At 40.7% G+C, this 22,798-nt stretch overlaps 1 protein-coding gene across 5 annotated transcripts in view; it reads left to right on the top strand.

Annotated features, from left to right (window-relative positions):
• MTCL1 (microtubule crosslinking factor 1) overlaps positions 1–22,798 on the top strand; it is a 101,984-nt gene that overhangs the window by 55,432 nt on the left and 23,754 nt on the right. The window contains exons 5-10 of one of the 5 annotated variants that reach the window (XM_050971526.1): positions 812–886; positions 4,649–5,974; positions 6,921–7,076; positions 14,542–14,634; positions 17,459–17,689; positions 19,289–19,477. In XM_050971526.1, coding sequence (XP_050827483.1) covers positions 812–886; positions 4,649–5,974; positions 6,921–7,076; positions 14,542–14,634; positions 17,459–17,689; positions 19,289–19,477 — 2,070 coding nt within the window. Of the gene's footprint in view, positions 1–808; positions 887–4,648; positions 5,975–6,920; positions 7,077–14,541; positions 14,635–17,458; positions 17,690–19,288; positions 19,478–22,798 lie in introns of all 5 variants that reach the window. The other 4 variants (XM_050971525.1, XM_050971527.1, XM_050971528.1 and 1 more) reach the window with 4 other exon arrangements.

The following is a 22,798-nucleotide window of genomic DNA, read 5'->3' as shown; positions in this document are numbered from 1 at the left end:
TGAGAGCAGCTACAGTTTGCTTTGGAAAACCTTTAAAAAGACTTCACAAAATTACACAATTAACTTCACAAAATGAACTGAGTAACCAAGTGTGAACTCAGCACCACTCCGAACTAAGGGAAGGGATCCCAGAAGCCACATGGGGAGAAAATCTTTCACCCACTGCACACACATCATAACTCTTGGGATTGGAAATGAAAACCATTGTATCAGCACTCTGCAAGGTGGCCATTCAGTTTTCTTCACCAACTCTTTAGGGTAAAAAAGACCAAAAATAAACCTTAAATACTAACATAGCCTAGCCTATATGTACATGTCCTGGGTTTCTCCCAAATCTAGGCTATTACCTATAGCTGTCTCCAAACCCAGGCATGCATTCAGAGGTGTTTGCTGGTTGAGATCAAGGCACATCACAGCACCTCACCTGGTCAAACAGCAGCCAGGTCCTGGGCATGGCCCACAAGGGTTGGTACAGACACAGCCCAGGAGGTTCAAAATGCTGCTCTTCTGGGACAGATACCTTAAATACCTAGAGTGAACACCCATCATATATTTTGTGACTGAGAAGGCCTCAAGCTTAGATTCTGTGCATCCACCTGTGTGCAGATACATACAGCATGTGGCAAGACTGGTGTTTTTACTTATGGCAAGCTCGTCATGAAAGTTAGCTGGAACTTCACACCCACTACAGGGCACACCAAGTAAATAATACCCGTGACGTTGATTGTCTTGAAGTCGTGTAAAAGCAGAATTTGTAGTAGCACTCTCCCACCTCTAGCAGTATTGAAGAAAAAAAGTTTTTATTCAGCAGAATTGCAAAACGGAGCTTCTTGGAAAATACCAGGCACCAGGCAAAACACAAAGAAAAGTGGTTCTCCAGCGCAAGGTAGGAGTGCTGGCACTCAGCCAGATGCTTGGGTGCTGGTTGTACTGCCTTGTCATCAGACTTGCAACCCCAAATTGCTTACCAGTCTTCTGCCTGGCAGTTCCCTTGAGCTGGTGGTGGTGGTAGAGGAGATGGTGTTGGCCTCTATCTAGCTTTGTGTCTTCTTGCCAGAAAAGAAATATTGTGTTGGGGAATTTTTGATCAGCTCTTCATTCTCATCACATCTCTCACACATTATGCATTTACGTTGCATAATTAAGTTAATTTATTTCCTATACATTTCATTTCTTTATCTCCACATTCTACATTTGTCTAAATTAGAGAGCAGACTCTGTGGGGAAGGATATGGGTTTTTTTCTTCTGCTTTTTTTAGCCATTAACATCCTTCTGAAGTGCCATGCAGAGCCGCAGTGCAATTGCATGCAAATTATCACCATCGGTAATCATTAACTCCCATTTATCCTTAATGATCTCTCAAAGTCCATGACAGAGCACCATGACTGTCACATCATTGCATTGCTGCTCCTTCTTTTCTTTCTCTGTGGTTTGCCCTATGTACACATTTTAGGAAAGCATCCACATACTGGATTTTTAATACAGTCAGGAGGCCGTTGCCCATATTCAGCCCCTGGGATTTGACCCTCATGTTCCTCCAAAACCATGGAAAGGCTATTCTCCCTCTTTTTTTCTTTTTTCCCCTCTCCTGTCTTTTCATTCACAATTTAACTAATAATGAGCTATTCTTAGTTTTGGGAATTTGGCCTCACTTTAGTTTGCCTTGTATGTCAAAATTCTGCTTTGCCTGTGTGGGTGTCTCTCTCATTGTTTCTACTTGGTTTCAACTGATCAAGAAATCAGTGATATTTCTGTACACAAAGTTTCAGAGGGACAGATGCATGAAGGTTGGAGTCCTACCCTTCTGGCATGCTTAGATCTGGCTGATAAATCTCTCCTGACCATTCTTTTCCTTTGGAAAAAATGCTGTCAGGGGAATGGGATGTTCCCTGGCAGGGAAGTGAGGAAGATCTAGAGCTTTCTCACCTTTCCAGATGGGATCCATATTTAGTAGGCAAGATTAACATCATTCAGCTCTGTTGTTTTTGTATGAGGCTTGTGTTTGTTTAATGAAAAAAATCTTGCTTGTTTCAGCTCTTGAGAAAAAAAAAAACTTGAAAATTTGGTCCTTTAAAAAAAAAAATAGCTAAGACAAAACCTGGCATTAAAGTGGTGCCATTAAAGGAGTTAAAAGTGGTTTTGTCCTGCAGTAGTAACGCACTAACTCCACAGGTGCACTGAGTCGTGCAGTGATGCTGAGCAAAAACATTGGGGCCCTGACCCTAAACCCATCGAAGCCTTTCCCTTTTCTTCAAAAGCTTCAAAGCTCTGAGTGTGTTGTCCCAAGGGCAGTGTGTGTCTGGCTGGAGGTCCCTCTGAGCCCAGGGTGGAAGCAGGCCCCTGGAGCTCCCAGGCAGAGCAGAGGAATGGGGCAGGCTGCCCCTTCACTGGCATGGCTCCAGCAGCCTGCAGCCGGGGAGGTGCAAGGCACCAGCTACTGCCACAGACAGCTGGGCTCTTGGAGCCAAAGGCAGACGAGGACTTGGGTAAAGAATGCAGGGTTTTAAAGACAGAATGAAGAAAATGTCAGAGCAGCTAGTAACAGATAAATAAATGACCAGGAGTAATCATCCCAGCTGGGGGTTCTGATGTGCAGCACTAGTCTGGCTGTAACTTTCCTTGAGATCTTTGTATTTCCCTAAAAGCAAAACCTTGAGCTCTGGGGATAAACGGATTCACCATGATAGTAAAAACAGAGGTAATGTGTTGCACAGCCCTGGACAAAGATGATGCTTTAATCACACAGCCTTATCCAGACAGAGCAACCAAAATTCAGAGTGACTGCGGTAGAGGCTGCATAGGATTTTGCCAGGTTTTAATTTGAATCTTAATTTGCACTTTTGAGTTATAAAGAGAAAACCAATTTATAAAAATATGTGTGAAAAAGAGAAATGTGTATGCAAGGAGACAATAGAGAGGCTAGAAAGTCTATCTTCTAGAGGCTCTGCTTCTAATCAATCATAACTACCTTCCTTGACTTAATTTAAAACTTATATTTTTGATGCCAGAAACATAATGACCAAAATTTTAATCAACCCATGAGCTGATTGCAGTTGTGCTTGGCTCTTGGTTGTCAATTAAAACCACATATTAACAGAAAGTTTGACTAATTTTTACCTCTATCGTTTTTTTAACATATAAATTAACTTTTTTTTCTATTTAGCATTTTAAAGTCACAACCTGCAGCAGGCAGCATCAATCAGAAAGCTAACTGGGTTCAGAAGTATACAACCAATCACTTTTGTGTCTGTTCAGTTATTAACAGCTGAAATTAAGTCATAATTAGTATTTGTGTAAATAGAATGTGGCAAAATTAATCTAGGTAACATAGAAGACTAGTGTGCTAGGATCTGTGCTATAGAAATTAAATCATTTCCTCAGATTACTGAGCCATAATTAGTTTCATAATTTTTTTTTTCATAGCCTGATCTGGGTGAACAATTAAAGTCAGTCATGTTTTCCTCTGAATTTGGTTTCCATTATTAGGAATTAAAACAGAATGGTGCTTGTGAAAGATAACAGTGCTCCGGAGACCGAAATGAAGTTTCCATATATAATTGCACATATGTCCACATGGCCTACCAACAACGATAAAATCTGCTGTCTCAGGAGATCATCTTTCAAAGCCTGCCTTCCATTATACTGCTAATGCTGATAAATGTGTCTCTTTTGAGGCCAAGTGCCTGGATCTCCATGACAATTCATGAAAGTGATTCATGCAAAGAAATTGTTCATTGGCTTAGAATTTACTTAACCTTGTCTCTTATTTCAGCACAATACACACTGGAGTTTTCATTTGAGATGAGATGCAGTACTCTTTAATGCCCAACACACAAAAAACCCCAAACAGTCATTCAATACCCTGGTACTTCCTGAAAAATGCAGGTTTTCACATGGGATGGATTTGGATGTAAACACGATTTAATCAATTTTTCTTCCCTTTTTCACGTGTTTTCACCCATCTCCCTTGTGAACAGTTGTTTATCCCAGAAACAGAGATCACAATCTGCTCTGCCCTAATAATAACAGCAGTAGAGACAACAGTGTGTTTTCTATTTGGAAGGTAAGTTAGGAACTTCGTTTATTTCACAGCATTATGAGATCACAGTAATTAAAGTCTTCACTTTTCAAGGCAACCATGCAGTTTAGTACACCTTTGTTGTGCTTTCTAGATGAATGAGCCCAAAAATTTGAGGTTATGATTAGCAAATTCATCTGAGTAGTCTTTGTTTCATGGTGCCTAAGGGGAACAAGCGTGACATTAAAGGTAAATGGAACAAAAAGTGAATGGAACAAAAAGTGCCAGCAAATCATGGAACCTTTTCATTTGAGTCATTATTCTCCACAAAGTTTGCTCAGCATTTGAGAAAAAAGATTATGCTGGCACTCTTGCATCACTGAACACTTGCACAGGCACACTTTTTTTTGTCCTCCCTCTAACTCTGGTCAAACTGCTTTGCCAATTTAACCAAGAGCAAGCCATGAAATGTGCCAACTATGTGGTTTGCGCAGCTCTGTCTGTGAATTGTTTGCATACTTAACAGATACAGCTCAGAGGATGGGGAGGTGGAGATTTTGGAAAAGAAGCTGCTGGTTGTTCTTCTATTGTAATATAATCTTGGGTTGGGGGGTGATTATTCTTGGCAGGAGGACAGTGCTGATTTGAAGTGCCAGCTGCAGTTTGCCAAAGAGGAGGCAGCGCTGATGCGTAAGAAGATGGCCAAATTGGGGAGGGAGAAGGATGAACTGGAGCAGGAGCTCCAGAAGTACAAGTCCATCTATGGAGATGTGGACAGTCCCCTGCCTACTGGGGAAGCAGGGGGCCCACCCAGCACCAGGGAGGCTGAGCTGAAGCTTCGTTTGAAGCTGGTGGAGGAGGAAGCCAACATACTGGGCAGAAAAATAGTGGAACTGGAGGTGGAGAACAGGGGGATTAAAGCTGAGATGGAGGACATGAGGTGCCAGTATGAAAAAGAGTGTCTCAGCAGGGACCACATTTCAAGCATTCCTACCTCGCCCTACGGAGACTCTGTGGAATCAGCCACAGAGCTGCGCAGGCACCTGCAGTTTGTGGAAGAGGAAGCAGAGCTGCTGAGGAGGTCAATCTCTGAAATTGAGGATCACAACAAGCAGCTAACGAATGAGCTGAACAAATTCAAGTTCGAGCCGGGTCAGGAGCCAGGCTGGTTGGATGACGCAGCATCCAAGGGTGGTGGGACCTTGCAAGAGGAGCTGAAGTCGGCCAGGTCACAAATCAACGAGCTGAGTGGGAAAGTGATGAAGCTCCAGTATGAGAACAGGGTCCTGATGTCCAACGTCCAGCGTTACGATCTTGCCTCTCACCTGGGCCTGCGCACTTCCAGCCCCAGGGACAGCGATGCCGACAGCGATGCTGGGAAAAAAGAGAGTGATAGTGAAGATGGTCGTCCGCCACAGCCAAAGAGAGAGGGGCCCATTGGGGGCGAGAGTGACTCCGAAGAAGTATATGAGAAGACGTCAGGTTTTGGGAGTGGGAAGCCCTCAGAAGTCAGTGACCTGTGCTCCACGGAGCTCATGAGAGTGAAAGAGGACACCGAGTCATTGATTAACATCAAACGTGAGGCTGAGCGACTTGAGAGGACTGTGGAGCGCCTTATCACCGATACGGACAGCTTGATTTATGATGCGAAGGTGCACGTAACCAGCAGCCCATCCACCGAGCAGGATTTCAGAAGTGCTGAGGAAAGGGGAGAAGATAAGCACGAACCAGAGCTTCTGGACACTGTCAACTCCAGGATGAAAGCTTTCCGGAAGGAGCTTCAGACCTTCCTGGAAAAGGTCGACCACATTGGAGAGGGCCTTAAGGAGCAGATGGAGGACCTCTCCCCTCTTCCCCATCTCACAGAGTCTTCCAGTTTCCTATCCACAATGACGTCCATGTCCCGAGACTCTCCCATCGGTAACCTGGGGAAGGAATTAATCACTGACTTCCAGGTAGGTCAGCCTCTTATTTGCCTTCATTCTCTTTATCGTTTCTCTTTCTTTCTGGCAATTGCTACCCTAGAGCTAATTTTCCTCACAGCTGCTTTGTTATGATTTCAGACCCGCAGTGTATTAAGTGTGTAATGTTAAACACTTTATAGTTTTTTTTCTTTTATTTATTTGCACAACTCCTTTGATTCAGAGGCGGTTCCTCGTGGCAAAAAGGCTAATCCATTGGTGTTAAAGAGATCTGTCTTGTTTTTGTCTGTAACAGCAGTGTTTCCCCATGAAAAAAAGGAGATTAATTAAAAAAAAAATAAATCTGGTGAATGTAAATTAGAAGCCTTGCTAAGAAATGTGAGGAGGTCTTTATTATGCTCTCTTGTAAAAGGGTCAGGCATGTTCTCAAAAGCCTTGCCAAAAGAACCCAACCAAATGCAGTTTTCTAAGTGATGTGTTTTGAAAAGCCTGCTTACAGCTCACTCCCCTAAGCGAGCAGCGAGTGAGAAGCTCTGTAGCCAGCGAAGGACTGCCTTGCCTAAAGCGTTGCCCATGGGCGCATGTCTAAACTGCCACAACTGCCACACTGGATATGGCTTTTCTGCACCGCACAAGTAAGGAAGGAAGAGCCTTGTGTCCCATATCCTTCATGACTTGTATGCTTGCTGTTGGTTTGACTCATGCATCCTCATTGCATGCGCCTCATAACCAGTGTTTGCATTCTTTTTTCCTCTCTTTCTCTTTTTTGCTTTTCAGATGTTTCAGCCCATCATTTTGCTCATCCTCATTTTGGTTTTGTTCTCTTCACTTTCTTATGCCACTGTATTTAAGTTGTTTTTTCTGTTCACGCTTTTCTTTGTCTTGTAGTTTTTCAGTCGTCTACCTTACCCATTTTTGTTTTCTTTATTCCCTCCTGTCCTTTTGTTTTTTTGTTATAAACCGCCCATGCATCTAACAGTCCAAACTGAGGGATCAGATGGAGTGGCAGCTCAAACAAGATCGTGGAGAGGAGCAAGAGATTCGCCACCAGCGAGCCACCACCGACCCACACCGCAGAGCTGATGGAGACATTAAACTCTACAGGCCAGGAGACAAGGGCTGTTTCAGTCTAGAGGTCAGCAAAGCAGCCCGTCTTACTCACTACCTCCTGCTGCCTTAGCCAGGAGATGAGTAACAGAAGCCAGGGGTTGGGGGAGTAAATTAGACCAAACTCAGCACCCCTGTTGTGAAATTTGTGATTGATCTCATTTGCCCCGTGCAGTTTCAGAGGAGCAAATTTGTCCTAACTTACAAGCCATCACCCTGCTCCAAGTAGCTTTGCAAAGGGGGAAAGTACAGCTCAGGGACCCTTTATGACTGAGTAAAGAAATGAAAGGTCTCCAGAAGAGGTTACAATCCCTGATATTTTATCATGCTTCCAGGTTTTACTTTGTTGGATGTTTTAAATCTGGAAAGGTTACAGATAGAGAATGCTTTGCATTTTGCCCATCAGTAGATGCCGGTGGGCATGTTGATTCTCAACACCATGCAGGAATATAGCACCCTGCAGCTTCCAAAAAAGCTTATTTAAAGCATAGGTCTCCATTGTTTGGGTTGTTTTCCATTTGTCAAAAGCATCAATCAGTTTTTATTTGAATCTTCATTCATGCAGAGGCCATATCTGCCTCAGTAATCATCTCCTTAGCTGCTTTCTCATGAACACAGATTGTCCGGACAATGCAACTGGTCATGAAGAAAACAACTTTGAATCTGTCTCCATAAAGGTGGGCTTGGAGCAGTGAGAACTTTTCTGCTGGCCACTGGGAAGCCAGTTCTTGAAACTGGGATGGTTAGAGTAGCTTCTAGGGAGGGATGAGTTTCAACATGCTTTTAATTCTATAGACACATGAAGAAGAGTTAATATATCTGAAATCCTAACTCAGTCTGGAGAATGGGGACTGGCTAGGACAGCTGGGTTAGTGAGTAAGAAATTGCAAGGCCTAGAAAGCAGGGGTAGGAAAACAAAAAACTTCAGGGCAGCTGGTAGCAAAACAGCATGATGAAGTGAACATGAAAGAGAAAGTGTCCCTTCATCTTAACACAGGTAATTCTTGGCTGGTTTTGTTTGGTTTGGTTTAAAATATCCTGACACAGACCTTTGGTAGGATTAGAACAGTAAATTTGTTCAGCGGCGTCTCTTCCAACTTTTCACTTGCAACAGTGAAATAGACCACAGGAAGGATATCTGATAAATCCAGAACACCATAAGCCTCTCAGTGAAAGGTAAAGGGATTCTTCAGCTGTGAAAAGGACCAATGAGGTAGAGAAATCTTGTTGTTCAGCATGGATCCGTTTGCAATCAGAAATTGATATTGCTCAACAGTTATGGTAGATAGGGTCAGAAAATTACTCCAGCAATATTTCAATATTGCAATATTTCTGTTTAAATTCTGTCATATTTATTGGTTGCCCCTTATCTTAGATCAGTGTTGTTGTTATGTAAAGACCTGTATATCAATGCCCTCTGTTAGGATTAGAGATTTGGCTAATTTTGGCACAATACCATTTTTTTTCCTCTCCCAGGATGGGATGAGGTATAAAATATGTACAGAAAACTGTACGTGAACAGGGAAGGGAAAGTTTTCACACCATAGCCTGGCATGGAACAAACCAGTAATTATAACAAAGGTAGAGAATAAACAATTCAGATGTGCTCAAAATATGACGTAGGCTGGGGTTCAAATAGTCTAACTTGAGAAAATGTGGAAGACTAAAGTGTTTTTACAGTCATGATCACTTTAGCAAAAAAGAATATTACACTGCTTTATGCTAAAACTTTTCAGTGGGAAGACAGCCCACTGAAATCTTAAAATCTGTAGTAGCCAAGTGAAGGAGAAGATTTCTCAAAATAATTTTGGAAGGTATCATTTTATTATTTCGTTATTCAATTTAATTTTATTATTCACTTTCAGTATTTTAATTTATTTTAAATTGTTTTTTTCAAATTTCATGATTGCACTAGCAAAAACTGTATTTTTTTTTTTTTTGTTCCTGATGAATGAGCAGGAAAGCATACTATTCAAATACCAAAGGTGTCTTTTTGTTACCACAGAAATTTCAAATGGAGATTCAAATGCCACAGTGGGTATGGCTATACATGAGTCTTTATCTGCTTTGACTTAAGTTGTGAAAATATATGCACTGGCCTTTCATTTCACTGAGGAAACTGTTTTCTTTTTATTCAGGCAAGCTCATTTGTCTAAATTTATTTTTTCCAAGCTGAATTTTAAATTAAAATTTTTACAAGCAATGCCGCACAGCTTCCATTTAGCGATTCCCTTTAGTTTTAAAAATGAGCACCATGGGAGCCTAATTGTTTTATTAAACACAATAAATGCAGACAGACATGTGCTTGAAACTACCCTGTGGCCTAACTGTAAACATGTGTTGTTGCCTGGGCTTTGCACTTTAGCTGTTAGTGCAACAGGATTATTAGAATGCATTTACATGTTAAAGAGGTGGGTTAGAGTCCCAGTCCAAGGGAAATTATATCTTGAAATTGCCTTAAGAGCAGGGCTTTGTTTTCTTGCTGAAACAAGTCTTTCAGCTGCTGTTGTGGGAGGCTGGAGCCCATTGGGGTGGATTTTCAATCCATTATTCATGATTTTAGCAGAGCTCTGTTGTGGTGGGATGGGGGAAATCACTCTTTACAATCCAAAGAAAAAGCAGGTGAACTAGTAAGAATTGCCCTGGCTAAAACAAACAGGAAAACTAAAACAGGTAACATGGAGCAAACATCTTATGGCAACAAATGGAAACCAATGGGAAGAATGTTAAATAATTTTTCACCTGGTGATTTCTGCCAATGGAATGTCCATAAATGAAAGGCAGTTTTCTCAAGCAATTGCTTCCTTTTTATTCAGAAGCAAGAAGACATTCAGAAGAAGAAAAATTTCACTCTTTCAAATGACCAGATATGGCTTGGTACATTTGATACCTGATGCTCTAAATCTGAGCTGTTCTCCTAGTTCTCTTCCTTCAGAGGATCTTAGTTCTGCCTTTTTCTGAACAAGTGTATATCAAACGCAAAAGCACTTTGCATTTCAGATTTTGATTGTTTTCATACATGGCTTTTAAAGACTTACATATTTAGTTCTATGTAGAAAAATGCCATGAAATCTCTGAATCTTATAGGTTATGGAAAAAGAACCACTGAAGGGAATTCATGCAAAAGGAGTGAATTGTCACCAGATATTTAAAATAAAAGCAACTAGGCTGGAGAAGCTGAGAGCATGTTTTAAACAACATGTTTCCCACAAGGTCTAGTAATAAAATCAGAATAACATATAAGCCACTTTTAATATGTTTATCCATTCTCCTTACTTATCATGCCAATCAGGAATGTATTAATTACTAAGTTAATTACTGGGTTAAGTGTGGACCAACCAGATACAGTGATGTGCAACTTAGGTAAGTCAATTTACCGCCTGCTTTGAATCAAAACTTCTGTATGGATCCATTTTGGATGTATGAGGAGAATCTTGATCTATATTTTGACAGTTCTATTTTTTAACTGATGCTGTTTCTGTGCAATTTTCATAACTCCATGCGAGTGTTTTTCAGCTGGATGGTTTTTACAGCAGCTCCCAGCCATGTGCTGAAAATTTGCACATGCATTTCTCTGGTTAAAGGTTTTGGTTTTCCAGAAAGGAAGCTGTGAACGGTTTAAACATTGTGATTTTTTTTCTTCCGGTAAAAAAAGCAAAAAAAAACCCAACAACAACCCCCAAGGACCATATAGAAAGTTGTATGTCTTATGTCCACTATTCCTCCAATGCAAGGCTATGGGAAGAAGAAAGATAAACTGATGCTGTGATTATTCCTTCCCACCAAGATTAGGGGACGCAAGAATAATTTACTTTGATGTATTGTATTCTTTCTTGCTATGTAAGATTCTGTAGAGGTTGACAGTGTAATGGCTTAAAAGACCCTTTATGATGTAAATCTGGATATTTGAGTCCTAACTGAACTTGGTGAGACTTTGTGTACTATCCATACAATGAGATGGATTTTTAAAGACTGAGTGAAGTGTTCTGTGTTTTCCCAAACTCAAAGGCTTTTCATATAAGCACAGACAAACAGCCACACAGCTGCTTGTTCTATATGAGCAAATGAAATATATGTCATCTATTTTAAAGGGGTGAGAAGAAGAGTACATCTTCAGAAGCAGCCTCTGTGAATTCAGTTAGATGTGAATTGCATGTAAAAGGTATAACAAAAGGCACTGGAACTTTCTGACACATGCAATAGCCAGCTGTCAATCTGTGAAAAAGTAGCAATTTTTAAACTATGTGTTTGAATGTAAGGTCCAAATATCAAAGCATTATAATGTAGCTTTAGAGGAGCAGCATAAAATATTCATCTTCTAACTTGCTTCAAATTGCACGCAAATGCTGGAGAGCATCATTCTACCCTGCCTCCTCAGGCCTTATTTTGTTTGATCATTTCTGGGGGGGGAAAAAAAAGCTTAAGAGAAAGATTCCATGAAATTTCATGTTCATGGTTGTTGCATATAAATTGATCAAGTTTGCAAGCGAATTGAAGTTGCAATTAGCGACGGTAAAATGGAGAAAGCAGACAAAAAAAACCCAGCCATACCTTGTCTTGGATGGCAATCTTGTAAAAACAAGTCATGGCAGATATGTGGGATTGTGTGAGCTGCAAAGTAACCTAAAAAGCTGTCAACGCTCTGGGTGGGGGGAACTCTGAGGGATCGGTACAGTGGGGGAGCAGTGGTGAAGTCCCCAGGATGACTTTTCTCTGTGCATCCTCTTGAGGTAAAGACATCAGCATGGATTAGCTTGTTCTGGAGTGATAACAGGTGAGATAAAAGGACTGAGCAGAAGGATTTGGCAGTGCCTGTCTGAGGGGACAGGAGTGGAAGTGTGTCTGGTAATGCAATAAGTGGGATACATGGGAAACTGTTAGTCGGTGTTGAGCTGTGGATGAAGTGCAGCTGTTCCCGTGGTGCTGTGGTAGAGTAGCACTAGCTCGTGGTCCCCATGGTATTGTGTTTGTTGTAGTGAGTGTGTGTCTGTTCTGTGATGTCAGCACATTGTGCAGTAGCCGTCGTATTCGGGGTGTCCTCTGTTCCTTGTGTAGCACATTCCTTCCTGAGAACAAAGGAAGCAAAGAATGGAATATAACAGGTTATCAACTGTTGTGTCCATTTTGTAGTAATGCTCCTTTTCAAAACAAAACAAAACCACAGTTGTGCTACAGACTACAGCCTGCTGGTTGTATGGTCGGGGACTGATTTCCACAAATAGGCATCCAGACATCCATCAGAGCAGTATCAGGTACCTGAACTGCTTACACAAATATTACATGATACATTTATAAGTATTATTTATCCACAATCCTAATAGATTGTTATAGTAGCAGTCTATTAGGCACTTAAACAGCCTTACATCCCGTGATTTGAGCAGCGGAGCTATCCCAACACCTCTGGTAGAAATGACATTATAAATCATTATATGACTATAATGAAGAGTTCTCAGGTTGTATTGGAAAGGAAAATGTGTGCAGCTCTGTATTCATGCACTAGCTGCTTTCCAACTTAGATTTACTTTAGGACTTACAAAAATATATTGTCCTTAAAGAGGCAAAGCAGTTGTGATGTGATTTTGCCTTGGCATGCATGTAATACTGCATCTGCCTTCATAATTTTTTTCAGTAATTCCAACAGTTCCCACATAATCCTAGCAGTGAAGTTTCCTGAAATTTGGCTTTTCATGGGCTACATATTTGTAAAAAAAATTGGATGGGTTAATAATTTTGAATTCATAAAGGGAAGGAACAGATTTTTTTTTAAATATACATTAATGAACTAATATATTGGTTTTTGTTTGCCATATTCCTAAAGAAGACTGATCAGAATAAAATAATGCAGAAATTCCTGATGAAAATAATTTTTTCTTTATTGCATGAGAGAATTAAATAAAGAATTTACAAATGATTGTGCAAAACTGACAAATCCCATCACAAGCAGTTATTTTCAAATCCAAATTTTGACCTTATGCCCTATAAAATGTCTGCAGACACATTACAGGGACACATGAAGTTGATAAGGCAGGTAATGTTCTCTTAGTCACTTCATGTGTACCTTTCAGAGGGATGGAAGTGTCTTTTCCTCAGGTATAAAACAAACATGCACAAGTCAGTAAATTGCTCAAGTAAAGAAGGAACTGCTAGGGCCCAGAAAGTCTGTGTAGATCCACTTTGGTTTTCAGCAGAGTGTGGTCCTGCAGGTAGTTTTTGGGATACTTCCATTTGCTTTGCCTCATTTTTCCCAAGAAGAGGTGTCTGTTCCAGGGAGAAATAAATTTTGAATAACCAAAATGTTCCAACAAGGGCTGTGTGGCCTGAACAGCAGGAGCTGCTGGCTTTGCTCTGGGAGGTGGGAGGAGTGGCAAGGAGGTGGATTCAGGGCTGGGGAAACGGCAACAGAGCCCATGAGAGCAGTCCCACGACCTTTGTTATGTCCTTGCAGCTGCTGAGGCTGGAGCACGCAGGACGTGGGCCAGCTGAGAACTTGGGATTGCACTTTGAAGCCTGAAGCAACCCTGTCATTAAGTAAATTTTTGCTCTGGGAAGTAGGAGTTTGGTGCTGTAGTGCTTTCTGTGGTCACACACATGAAGAGGATGGCATCCAGCCAAGCATCACTTTTGTACAGATAAATCAGTTTTGGCACCAATGTGAGACACAAAGTGAAGGGCTCAGAGAGTTCTGATCAAGTATATAAGTGCCACAAGATTAATTACTGTAGTATAAATAACGAGATCTGACTCTGCCTTCTTGGGTCTTTATTTTTGAGTTAAGTAACTTTCAGGAGTAAAGTTAATGGGATGCCAAACTTAATGAGAACATAAAATTGAAGATATTAAGCATAAAACAGTATTGGACCTGAAAGGGGGGATACTTAATTATTTTGGTCAGATCTCAGGCTCACACAGCTTAACACCGTGACATTTTTGTTGTAATTATTTTGAATAGAAATCACAGAACAAATTTGACTTGTGCAAAGAACTGTCTTGTATCTGAAGAGAGGGATCTTTTGTATACTTGGTTTAATAAATGCTATACCATTAACTGCCTTATCAAAACTGTTGCAAATGAATAAATAGGTTCAATATGCATGCATTAGATTCATCTTGTGCAGAAGTGTTAAAATCTTACAGCTTTGATTATGATGAAGAAATGCACCACCAAATACATAATCCTGCAAACAGGAGTTTCAGCTATTCAAGTGCAAATCCAGAGCAGGGGCCTGAAGAGAATATCCAATATGTAGCATCAGCATTCCAGCTTTAGTTTCCAGAAGAAGCCACACAGGAAATTCCCACACCGATTTAGGACATTGTTATTTATTTGCACACTGTGCTTTGGTTTTAACTATTGATAATCTTGAGTTGTGCAGATGTCTGTCTGTGGCTCTTTTCTTTTTCATTTTTTTTACACCCCCAAGACACATTTTCTGCTAAACCTTCCCCTTTGTCCTGCTGATCAGCTCAGGGATTCCCATGTTTTACCTGTACAGAATGTATCGATACAGGAGCTTCAGGCTCAGCTTGAGCAGGAGACAAGACTTCACCGAGAGGAGCAAGAAAAGTTTTCAGAGAGGATCATCCAGGTAAATACAAAACCCACCTGGGAGAGACGCATGACCATGATGTGTGAGCCTTGTTTGTCAGGACTGTGGGAACTTGTGTCCTGATGGCTGTGCCTGTGTGACCTCATCTGAGCAAATGAAGAATCTGGAATCTGGGGAAATCTAAACTCAAGCCCATTTTGCCATTGTGAATCTGGCTTCTCCGCTTGGTGGAGAGAATTTTTGTCCCCCCCTCTTCAGGGGAAATCCTGGTAAAGGCATGGAATACTGCATGGAGAATTCTGTCACCCTACAGCTCCTTGTCAGCTGGGGAAGGTTGTGTTTGATCCCTGGGAGCTACGTTTGGCTCCATACCTTATTCTGCGTCCTCCTAGCTGAAAGAAAATCCAGCACCCCTCTGAAGTCAGAGGAGTTGCTATGTGCACATAGCTGAGAAACAAATCAGGACATTCATTCTCATATTTCTCAGTACTCAGTGCTTCCAATCTTCTTATTAATAGCTGGTGAATAAATCATATTTTTTTTACATGAGCTCTCCCTGCTCTTTTGAAGGCTGGAACAGAAACGATTAGTCAATCGTTTTCTGATCTCTAGCTCCTAGAGCAAAAAAAAATCTGTTGTTCATTTCTGCAGGCTGTTTGTCTCTTAACTGAAGTTTTCTTTTAAAATTTACTTCATGGACTAAATTCAGCATAATTGTTGCATACTGTAAAGAAGTTTTCCTTGTGCCAGCTAATATCTTTATGCCCAAGTGGTATCTCTCTGTTTTTTCATAACTAGCTTTAATTTCCAGTTGATCTCCACAGGAGATTTCCACTGGAGCTTTTGAAGGCAACCAGTCAATTGATTTCCTTCCTAGTTGCCTCAGCTGTGAAAGCTTTTTGGAAGCTATGCCTGTCTCTTAAAGTTCTTTTCTTTTGCAATTGCTATCCATTGAAAAGGCATAGCACTCTATGAATCTACGTCCACTATGGTCTTCTGCAAGAATTCATGACCATAGGGATTTGAAATACAACAGCTTGTCAAAATGATAAAAAATGCACCAAAATCATAGCTAGCTGTTCATGTTGATAGCCAGCAGAAATAGAAGAATAAAAGCATCTTATGGATTCTTCTTTTTTTTTTTTTTTCCAGATTATGCCCATTCTGTTGATAATGTTCCTTTTTTATCACCTTCCAGGATTTCTGGTGGAAATTACTCAGATTTTTGCTGTATTTAACCATAACTTTATTTGGTGGAAGAATGGTCATCAACATCAAATCTACTTTTTTCTTCCTTTAGAAACTAAATTTAAAATCAGCCCTTCTTTTACTTTTTCATTTTTAGGAATGTTTAATGACATTAAATTGATGTGTGCTAGCAGTCTAAAATTTCCATGAGTATTATTAGGAGTTGTGTATGTTTTTTGGGCCATTATGGCTAATTTTGTTCCAGACTGCTTTTAAGCTTCATTTTAAACACATTTAAGCTAGCCACTACTGTAAATAATTTCAATTTAACCGGGAACGTTTTAAGACATAGTAGCATAGATGCTAAAAATTTGCATTAAGCTGGAGCACATCATTTAGAAGGCAGGCAAGTCCTTAGGAAACTATCTCATATGGACTGGTAGCCTATTTCAGAAGCATCTGAATGTTGCCATGAAAATCAAACATATATTTCTCAGCAGGATTTATTGCTAGGGAGTCCTAGTCCCTGAAATATTTTTTATTCTTGTGTGAGCATTGTTTGTTGCAGGGTGTGTTCCACTGGTTTGGGTTGTTGGTCATAAGTGTACTGTGGCTTTCATAGATTTTATCTATGGAGCTGGTCGGGAAAAGGAGAGGCTGTTGTTCTGCAGAATGGAAAATAGAAGCTGGCACCTGTAAACAGACTCTGTACTCATTTTCCATCTGCATTTTCTTAATCTGTGAAGAAGCCACAGCTTGGCTGAAGTGGAAACACTTTCTCATCCATGCACAATATGGAGATATTGTGCAGCTAAGTTGTACAAGTTCTGTTGGGTGCAGGTCATGCCATGGTTTGATTTTTTAATATATTGAGGGAGAGGTCACGTTTAAAGAATGATGTTTCAGGTTGTCTTGCATTGAAACAGAAAATGAGCTTTTCTTGGTGATTTTAGTACTAAGGCTGAGACATGTCAAAGGCTGGGTTGCAATCTGTTCCTGTCTCTTCAGTTCCTGCTTGTGTCCCAGATAAAGTCATGCCAGAATGAGAGACTCTTTACTGTGGTATCATTCAGATGCCTTCAAGTATGAACTGCAAGAAGTGAGGGACCAGTGGTGGTATCTGAGGTGCTGGCGGTGTTTTCTTCAGAAGTGTTGCCCTTCCAGAGGCAGAGGGAGATGTTGCAACTGTGGAAAGATTGAACCTGTGCCTGTGGGGGGAAGTTGCAGGGCAAATATTCCTGGTGGTCTGAAGGGCAGCTGTGGTCCCACCATGTACAAATGGCTGCAAATACATTTAATACGTGTGATATATGCAGCAGTGTGGGCTGGTGCCTCTGCTGGGAACCTACTGCAGAGATACAATCAAGAGAGGGAGGAAAATATGAGTGGTGTAAAATGTTTAACCAGCTACAGAGCTCTTGTGCATCTTTGAAGTAAATATCCACTTCCACAGCAGGTTACTTTCATATGGTTATCTAAGAAAAGCTTATCATCTGCTATCCTCTAATTTCCTCAGCAGTCATAACTGCTGAAGAACTTAATGAGCCAAACTCAATAGCAGCTCACTATTGATAAAAATTAGAGATTTCAGTTTGTCTCACCCAGTGAAGTACAACTCCTGGAGACTGCCCCAGGACACCACCCTGTTGACATGTTGCCTGTCATTCCATTAAAGCTGGAGGAGGAGCATATGCAGACCCTGCGGAGAAAAGACTTGGAAGTGCAGAGCTTGACTTTGCAGAACAAACTGGAGGAGAAGACCTGGAGTCAGGAGAAAAATCTGCTGCAGCAGGAACTCAGGCATTTCAAGCAGGACACCTTTGTCCTGTATGTCAAACTGAAGTGGCTGCTGAAACACTGGCGGCAAGGCAAGCGAATGGAGGAGGAAGGGGAGGACACATTAGAGGTAACTGTCCCAACTTAATAATCCAGATGAGTTCTGGGATGTCCCTTCTTTAAGTGTAGACTTGAAATATGGTGTGGCACCAGCGGCTTTCAAATTGCACATGTGTTGAAAGGGGATTCAAATTAAACATGAAAGATGGTGTTGGCTTGTGCTGAGCTATATTCTGCATGATATGTTACAGATCACCCATCGTTAAAGCATAACCCTTAACTAGTACAAACAGCTGGTCCTAATTTTTCATTTCCTCTGGTCTCACAGAGTAAATGAAAAATTAATTAGGTCTCAAAGATATGACTCCTGAGTAATTTTTTGAAAGAAAAAAAAAAAGCACATTAGCAAGGTGAGGGAGTCAAATCTGTTTAGATGGATTGAGTGCTGTTGTTTTTCTCATCCTGTGCACAGTGTGTTCCTTACAAAGCCTTCAGCAATACAGATGGAGGGGAGCTCTGTTTCTGTGTTGGCAGGAGAATTGTACAGCTTCATGTGGGAACTTACAGTGAATCATCCTTATTTGTTCCCCTTCTCCATACACACGTCTGTCGCCGTCAGCAGCGGTACATCAGTCGTCATCCTGGTGCTTTTCTAAGTAGAGGCTAAATCAAGATCAGGAATTTCAGAAGTACATAACAACCTAGAATCCCCAAGCTGACACATCTCAGCAGGGGTGTGGTTGCCAGCCAATAGGCACTGTGAAGGAAGTGTGGAGTTGCACACTCAGGATTACCATTTGTTTCTCAGCTAACGTAAAAAAAAATAAAATGTTTTCCCATTCTGACATTCTTCACTAAATTCTTGAGAACCACAGATTTGTTTTGCAGGTTCATGCAATTCCGAAGCTGTTTGGTAAGCAACAAAGTAATTTTTCTCAATATTTCTGGTCCTTTTATATCTAGTGTTTTTCGAGGTTTGCTGCATTTGGCAGTACAAGTAACCTTTCAGGTCTGGTCAGAGTGTGCTTAAGCTGAATACTCCAATGTTTTGTATTCTTAGATAAAGGTGGAGGAACATCTTCAGATTCGTCTGCTGTGGTAATATGAGTCAGAAACAAGAGATGAGTAGCTATTTAAAAATAATTTGCTTCTACTTTACTTCAGCTGTGTTAATTTGCTTCTGTGTAAATTAGCTCATCTTCTAATACCTAAAAGCTTTAATTTATTGACTGAATTTTTTAACAGGGTAATTTATTACCAGTCCAGTTTTATTCGAGTCTTGTTTTGCTCACACTTTGCAGAAAATAAAATTACAGATTTGGATACTTCTTAATCTCCATTACTTCATCACACAATACAGCAGTGTCCTGTATAGTTCTTGATTAATGTGTGATGGATTATATCCATCATGTGACATTAGACCCATCCCAGCTGCATAAATCCCCTGTGTTGGTGCCTGCATAGTGCTGTGTTCACATATGCAGTAGGTGATGTACCACCCAGAGATCAGTTCTGTGGCCTGAGCTAAGGTCAGTATATGCCACCACAGAGAGGCAGTCCCTTCCTTTAGTCCTTCAGGAGATTTCTGGCCCCAGAGGTAAATGGGCAAATCGTGTTCCTGTGTTCCTGCATTCCTGTGTTCCTGCATTCCTGTGTTCCTGCATTCTAGATCGAGCACCCTGAGGCCCTCCCAGACTTCAGCATTCAGCCTGAGCAGAAGGCAAATGATGCAGAGCGAGAGGAGGAAGAAGAGGATGTTGTGTTTTCACTGACAGATTTCTCCCAGCACCAAACCACGGAGAGCACTGATCATGGACCACAGCTGCAGACTGCAGAGTTACTGCAGCAGCAGAAGCAGGTACTACACCACTTAGATCTGTCCCTGGGAATGGAAACTGTGGATTTTCCGAGAGAGTTCTGTGCTGCTGTGTCAAATCACCTAGAATCATACTTGTGTAAATACTTCTAGCTACACAGCAATTACAGTGGATTTCATCCATTATATTTATATTTAAATTTAATCACGAGCCACGTGATTACTGTTCTTCTGTTGACAGATGCTATCAGTGAAAAATCCTATTTCCTCTTGTGGCTGTTTGCCCAGAAACATCTATCAGTATGTGATGGTTTGCAGAATTTACAGGCTCCTCTTGTCTGAGCACATCTATTGTACTCTACTGTCAAGCTTTTAGCAAGAACATGTGATTTTGTTTCCTTTAAATAATTTAAGAAACCAGCACATGTATTTAATGTTTCCCTTAGAGATGATGGGAAAACAATGTAAGAGTTCCTTCCTGTCACTGGGCTTGTTTTTAAAAGCCTGAAATCAAATCATATTAACTTTTCCCTGGCATCTCCTGTACCCTGACTGTGTGTCAGAGCACTGCCATATATCCTAGCTTTTTTCTTTGTACATTTAATATACTAACTATCCTAATCTATTTGTAACAATACAAATAGACAAAGAAGACAGATTTATTATATTTTTAAAATGAAAACCATTTGTATGAGACCATCTTGTCACATGGATTTATTTGCAATCATAAATAGAATGGAGCAAGAATTCTATGTGAGAAACAAATTCAGGGAGAAAAAAGTCTTCAGTCTTTGTGCCTGATGTCCCTTCTCTATCCAAGGCTTTGTCTTGGGAGCCTGCTCCACAGTGACAGCTCTCAGGCAAACATGTGCTCCCTATGATCACAAAGCTTAGCTGGAGTCCCTGCAGGCCTGGGGATTGTGTTTCTGCATCTGAGCTCCTCACCTTGAATTCCCCAGACCCTCATGATTATGGACAAACCTGTTTACTAACTTCCTATGGGTTGCAGCAGGCAACAAGGAGTCTCTATCCTGTAAAAAGGATATTCTCTAACTATTATTTTCTATGAAATGTGCTACCAAGTTAGTATTCATTTGAATAGTTTGGCATTTGGAAAGGTTCTACCTTGCTGATCACCCATCACTGTCTTCCTCTCAGCAAGGTCTTTGCTGGTAAAAGGCTGTAGAAGGCCAAGCAAGAGATGCTCTTGAACCCATCATCTGACTGCATTCCATCTGTAGACTGATTTATTTTGGAATTAGTAAAATAAATATACACCAAAATGTTTTTTCTTTACAAACTCTGTCATGTACTAACTTTCCATATAGAGCTCTTAAAATAACCAAGAACATTCAAATGAATTATGTACTCTTTGAAATAATCATTGCTTAGACATTAATCTCTGTAAAGGTGGCAGAAATGGGCAGTAAATTGATTGCAATTAATTTTTATATACATCACAGCAGTTCCAGCTAATCTTGCTTGAAGAATTGATCCATAGGAACTGACCACATCTTGGTACTCCCCATGATGATAAATAGTGCATGATATCCCAATGAACTTGTCAGGATAAAACAGATTCCTTGCTCCCCAGCCAAAAAAAAAAAAAAAGTGTTATTTCAACACTGCAGGAATGAATAAGTTTGCTAAATATTTTCATTTTAAGCACTATTATTTCTTTTTCTTGCACACACTAGGGTATCTTCTCACAAGAACTGCTGTGCTGAAAAACAAACTGAGTTTTGAGGGGTTTTCTGCAGGTTCCTTAAGACCAACAACTGGAAAAAACACTGTTTATACAGGGAATTTTGAATGATTGGTGCAGCTGAAAGTATCCAAGGTTTGCACCTGCCCAGAAGAACCCAAAGCTGCTGGATCTGCCTGACAAGCTCCAAGATGAAATGCATCAGCACATACTTCACATCAGGAATGAAACTTTTAGTTTGTCTAGGAGTGGCTGAGATAACTAGGTCAGAAAAAAGAAGGAGCTTATGGTAACCCGAGGTTACCCATATTTATTTTTAACATTTAATGTTAATATTTAATGACTTGTGTTTTCAGACTGCACTCTTGCTGCTGACTTTCTTACCCTGCCTGGAAAGTGGAATAGTTTTGAGAAGTATTATAAACCCAAAGGCCATAATTTCAACATGCAACTTTTAATTTTATATTCCTATGATTTGAGATACTCAGCCAGCTGAAAAATAGCCCAGTCTGGCTTGTCTGGGATTTTTATTTGGACAGTGTGTGGGGGGATATAGGCAAGGCAGAGCAGAAAAAAGTTAAGCTGATAAGAGGCAGAGTAAATCTGAGAGGGGTCAGTTCATCTTTTGATGTCTGCATGACATTGTCCCTTGGCTGGTAGCTGGGGGACACAGCAGGAAGTGTCAGGCAAGGTTAAGAGCCAGGCTGGAAGTTTGTTTGTATTTGGGAGATAATCAAGCAAGTTGGACTGGTGGCACAGCAGAGGAGAACAGCCTGTGGGTAAAGGAAGAGCTTTGTTTCAGTTGAGGATGAAGGGTGAGATGCCTGTTGGATGGTGTAAGATAAGGGAATAAGGAGTAGAGAGTTTATCTGTGGTCCAGTGGAAAAAGCATTAAAAACAATACAGTAGTGTTGTTGCTGGGAGGGGTGTCAAGAAAATCCCCAATTAATCTCTTTTCTTTCATACAAAATTTGTTTTCAAAGCTTAGCTAAGAGAAAAGCCCAAAGGAATAGTCATTAAGCCCTGAGTATACTGAAATGGGTTGCACCAGGATCCAGCTTATCTTTTGCCTACATCTGTAATTCTGTGATTAGACAGAAAAAATACACGGTTCTGGTTTGCTGTTTAGGCTCCTGACCTTGTGTTTTTAATTGACTGCTCTACTAAACTGCTTGTAACACCAGCCTGTGGCTGAAGTCTTCAGTGAAATTCTCAAGGGAATTTCTCAGAGAAAAATGAATTGTAATTGAAACCAGAACCAAACTGCTCTTGTCCAAAACTTTTCTAGAGCTGGATGCTCCTGTTTCTGTGGTTGACTCAATTTAGTAAATGCTCCAGTGTTCTGGAATTTAACTGGAGTTTGCGTATAAAAGTTTTGTTGTCAACTGTTTTTTCTATAAATCCAGAGCTATGGATACAAGTCTTTAAACTTTTGTAAAGCCTTTTTAATTATCTTGTCTTAGCCTTTGTAATTATCTTGTCTTAGATCAGTTGTGAATCAGTGAGATTCCTCCAAGCTTTAAATTTTAGAAACAGCTCAGGTGCTAAAGAGCCATCTCCTTGCATGGAAGGCTGTCCAGGGAATCACAGCCATGCCAAATTTCTGCTGTGCAACAGGTCTGAAAGGAAGGGGAAGACTATAACAATACTTGTTGAGT

Source organism: Serinus canaria, chromosome 2 (genome assembly GCF_022539315.1).
Source record: "Serinus canaria isolate serCan28SL12 chromosome 2, serCan2020, whole genome shotgun sequence".
Classification (NCBI taxonomy): domain Eukaryota; kingdom Metazoa; phylum Chordata; class Aves; order Passeriformes; family Fringillidae; genus Serinus; species Serinus canaria.
Note: the sequence above shows the minus strand (reverse complement) of the source record. Positions and strands in the feature narration are given on the sequence as shown.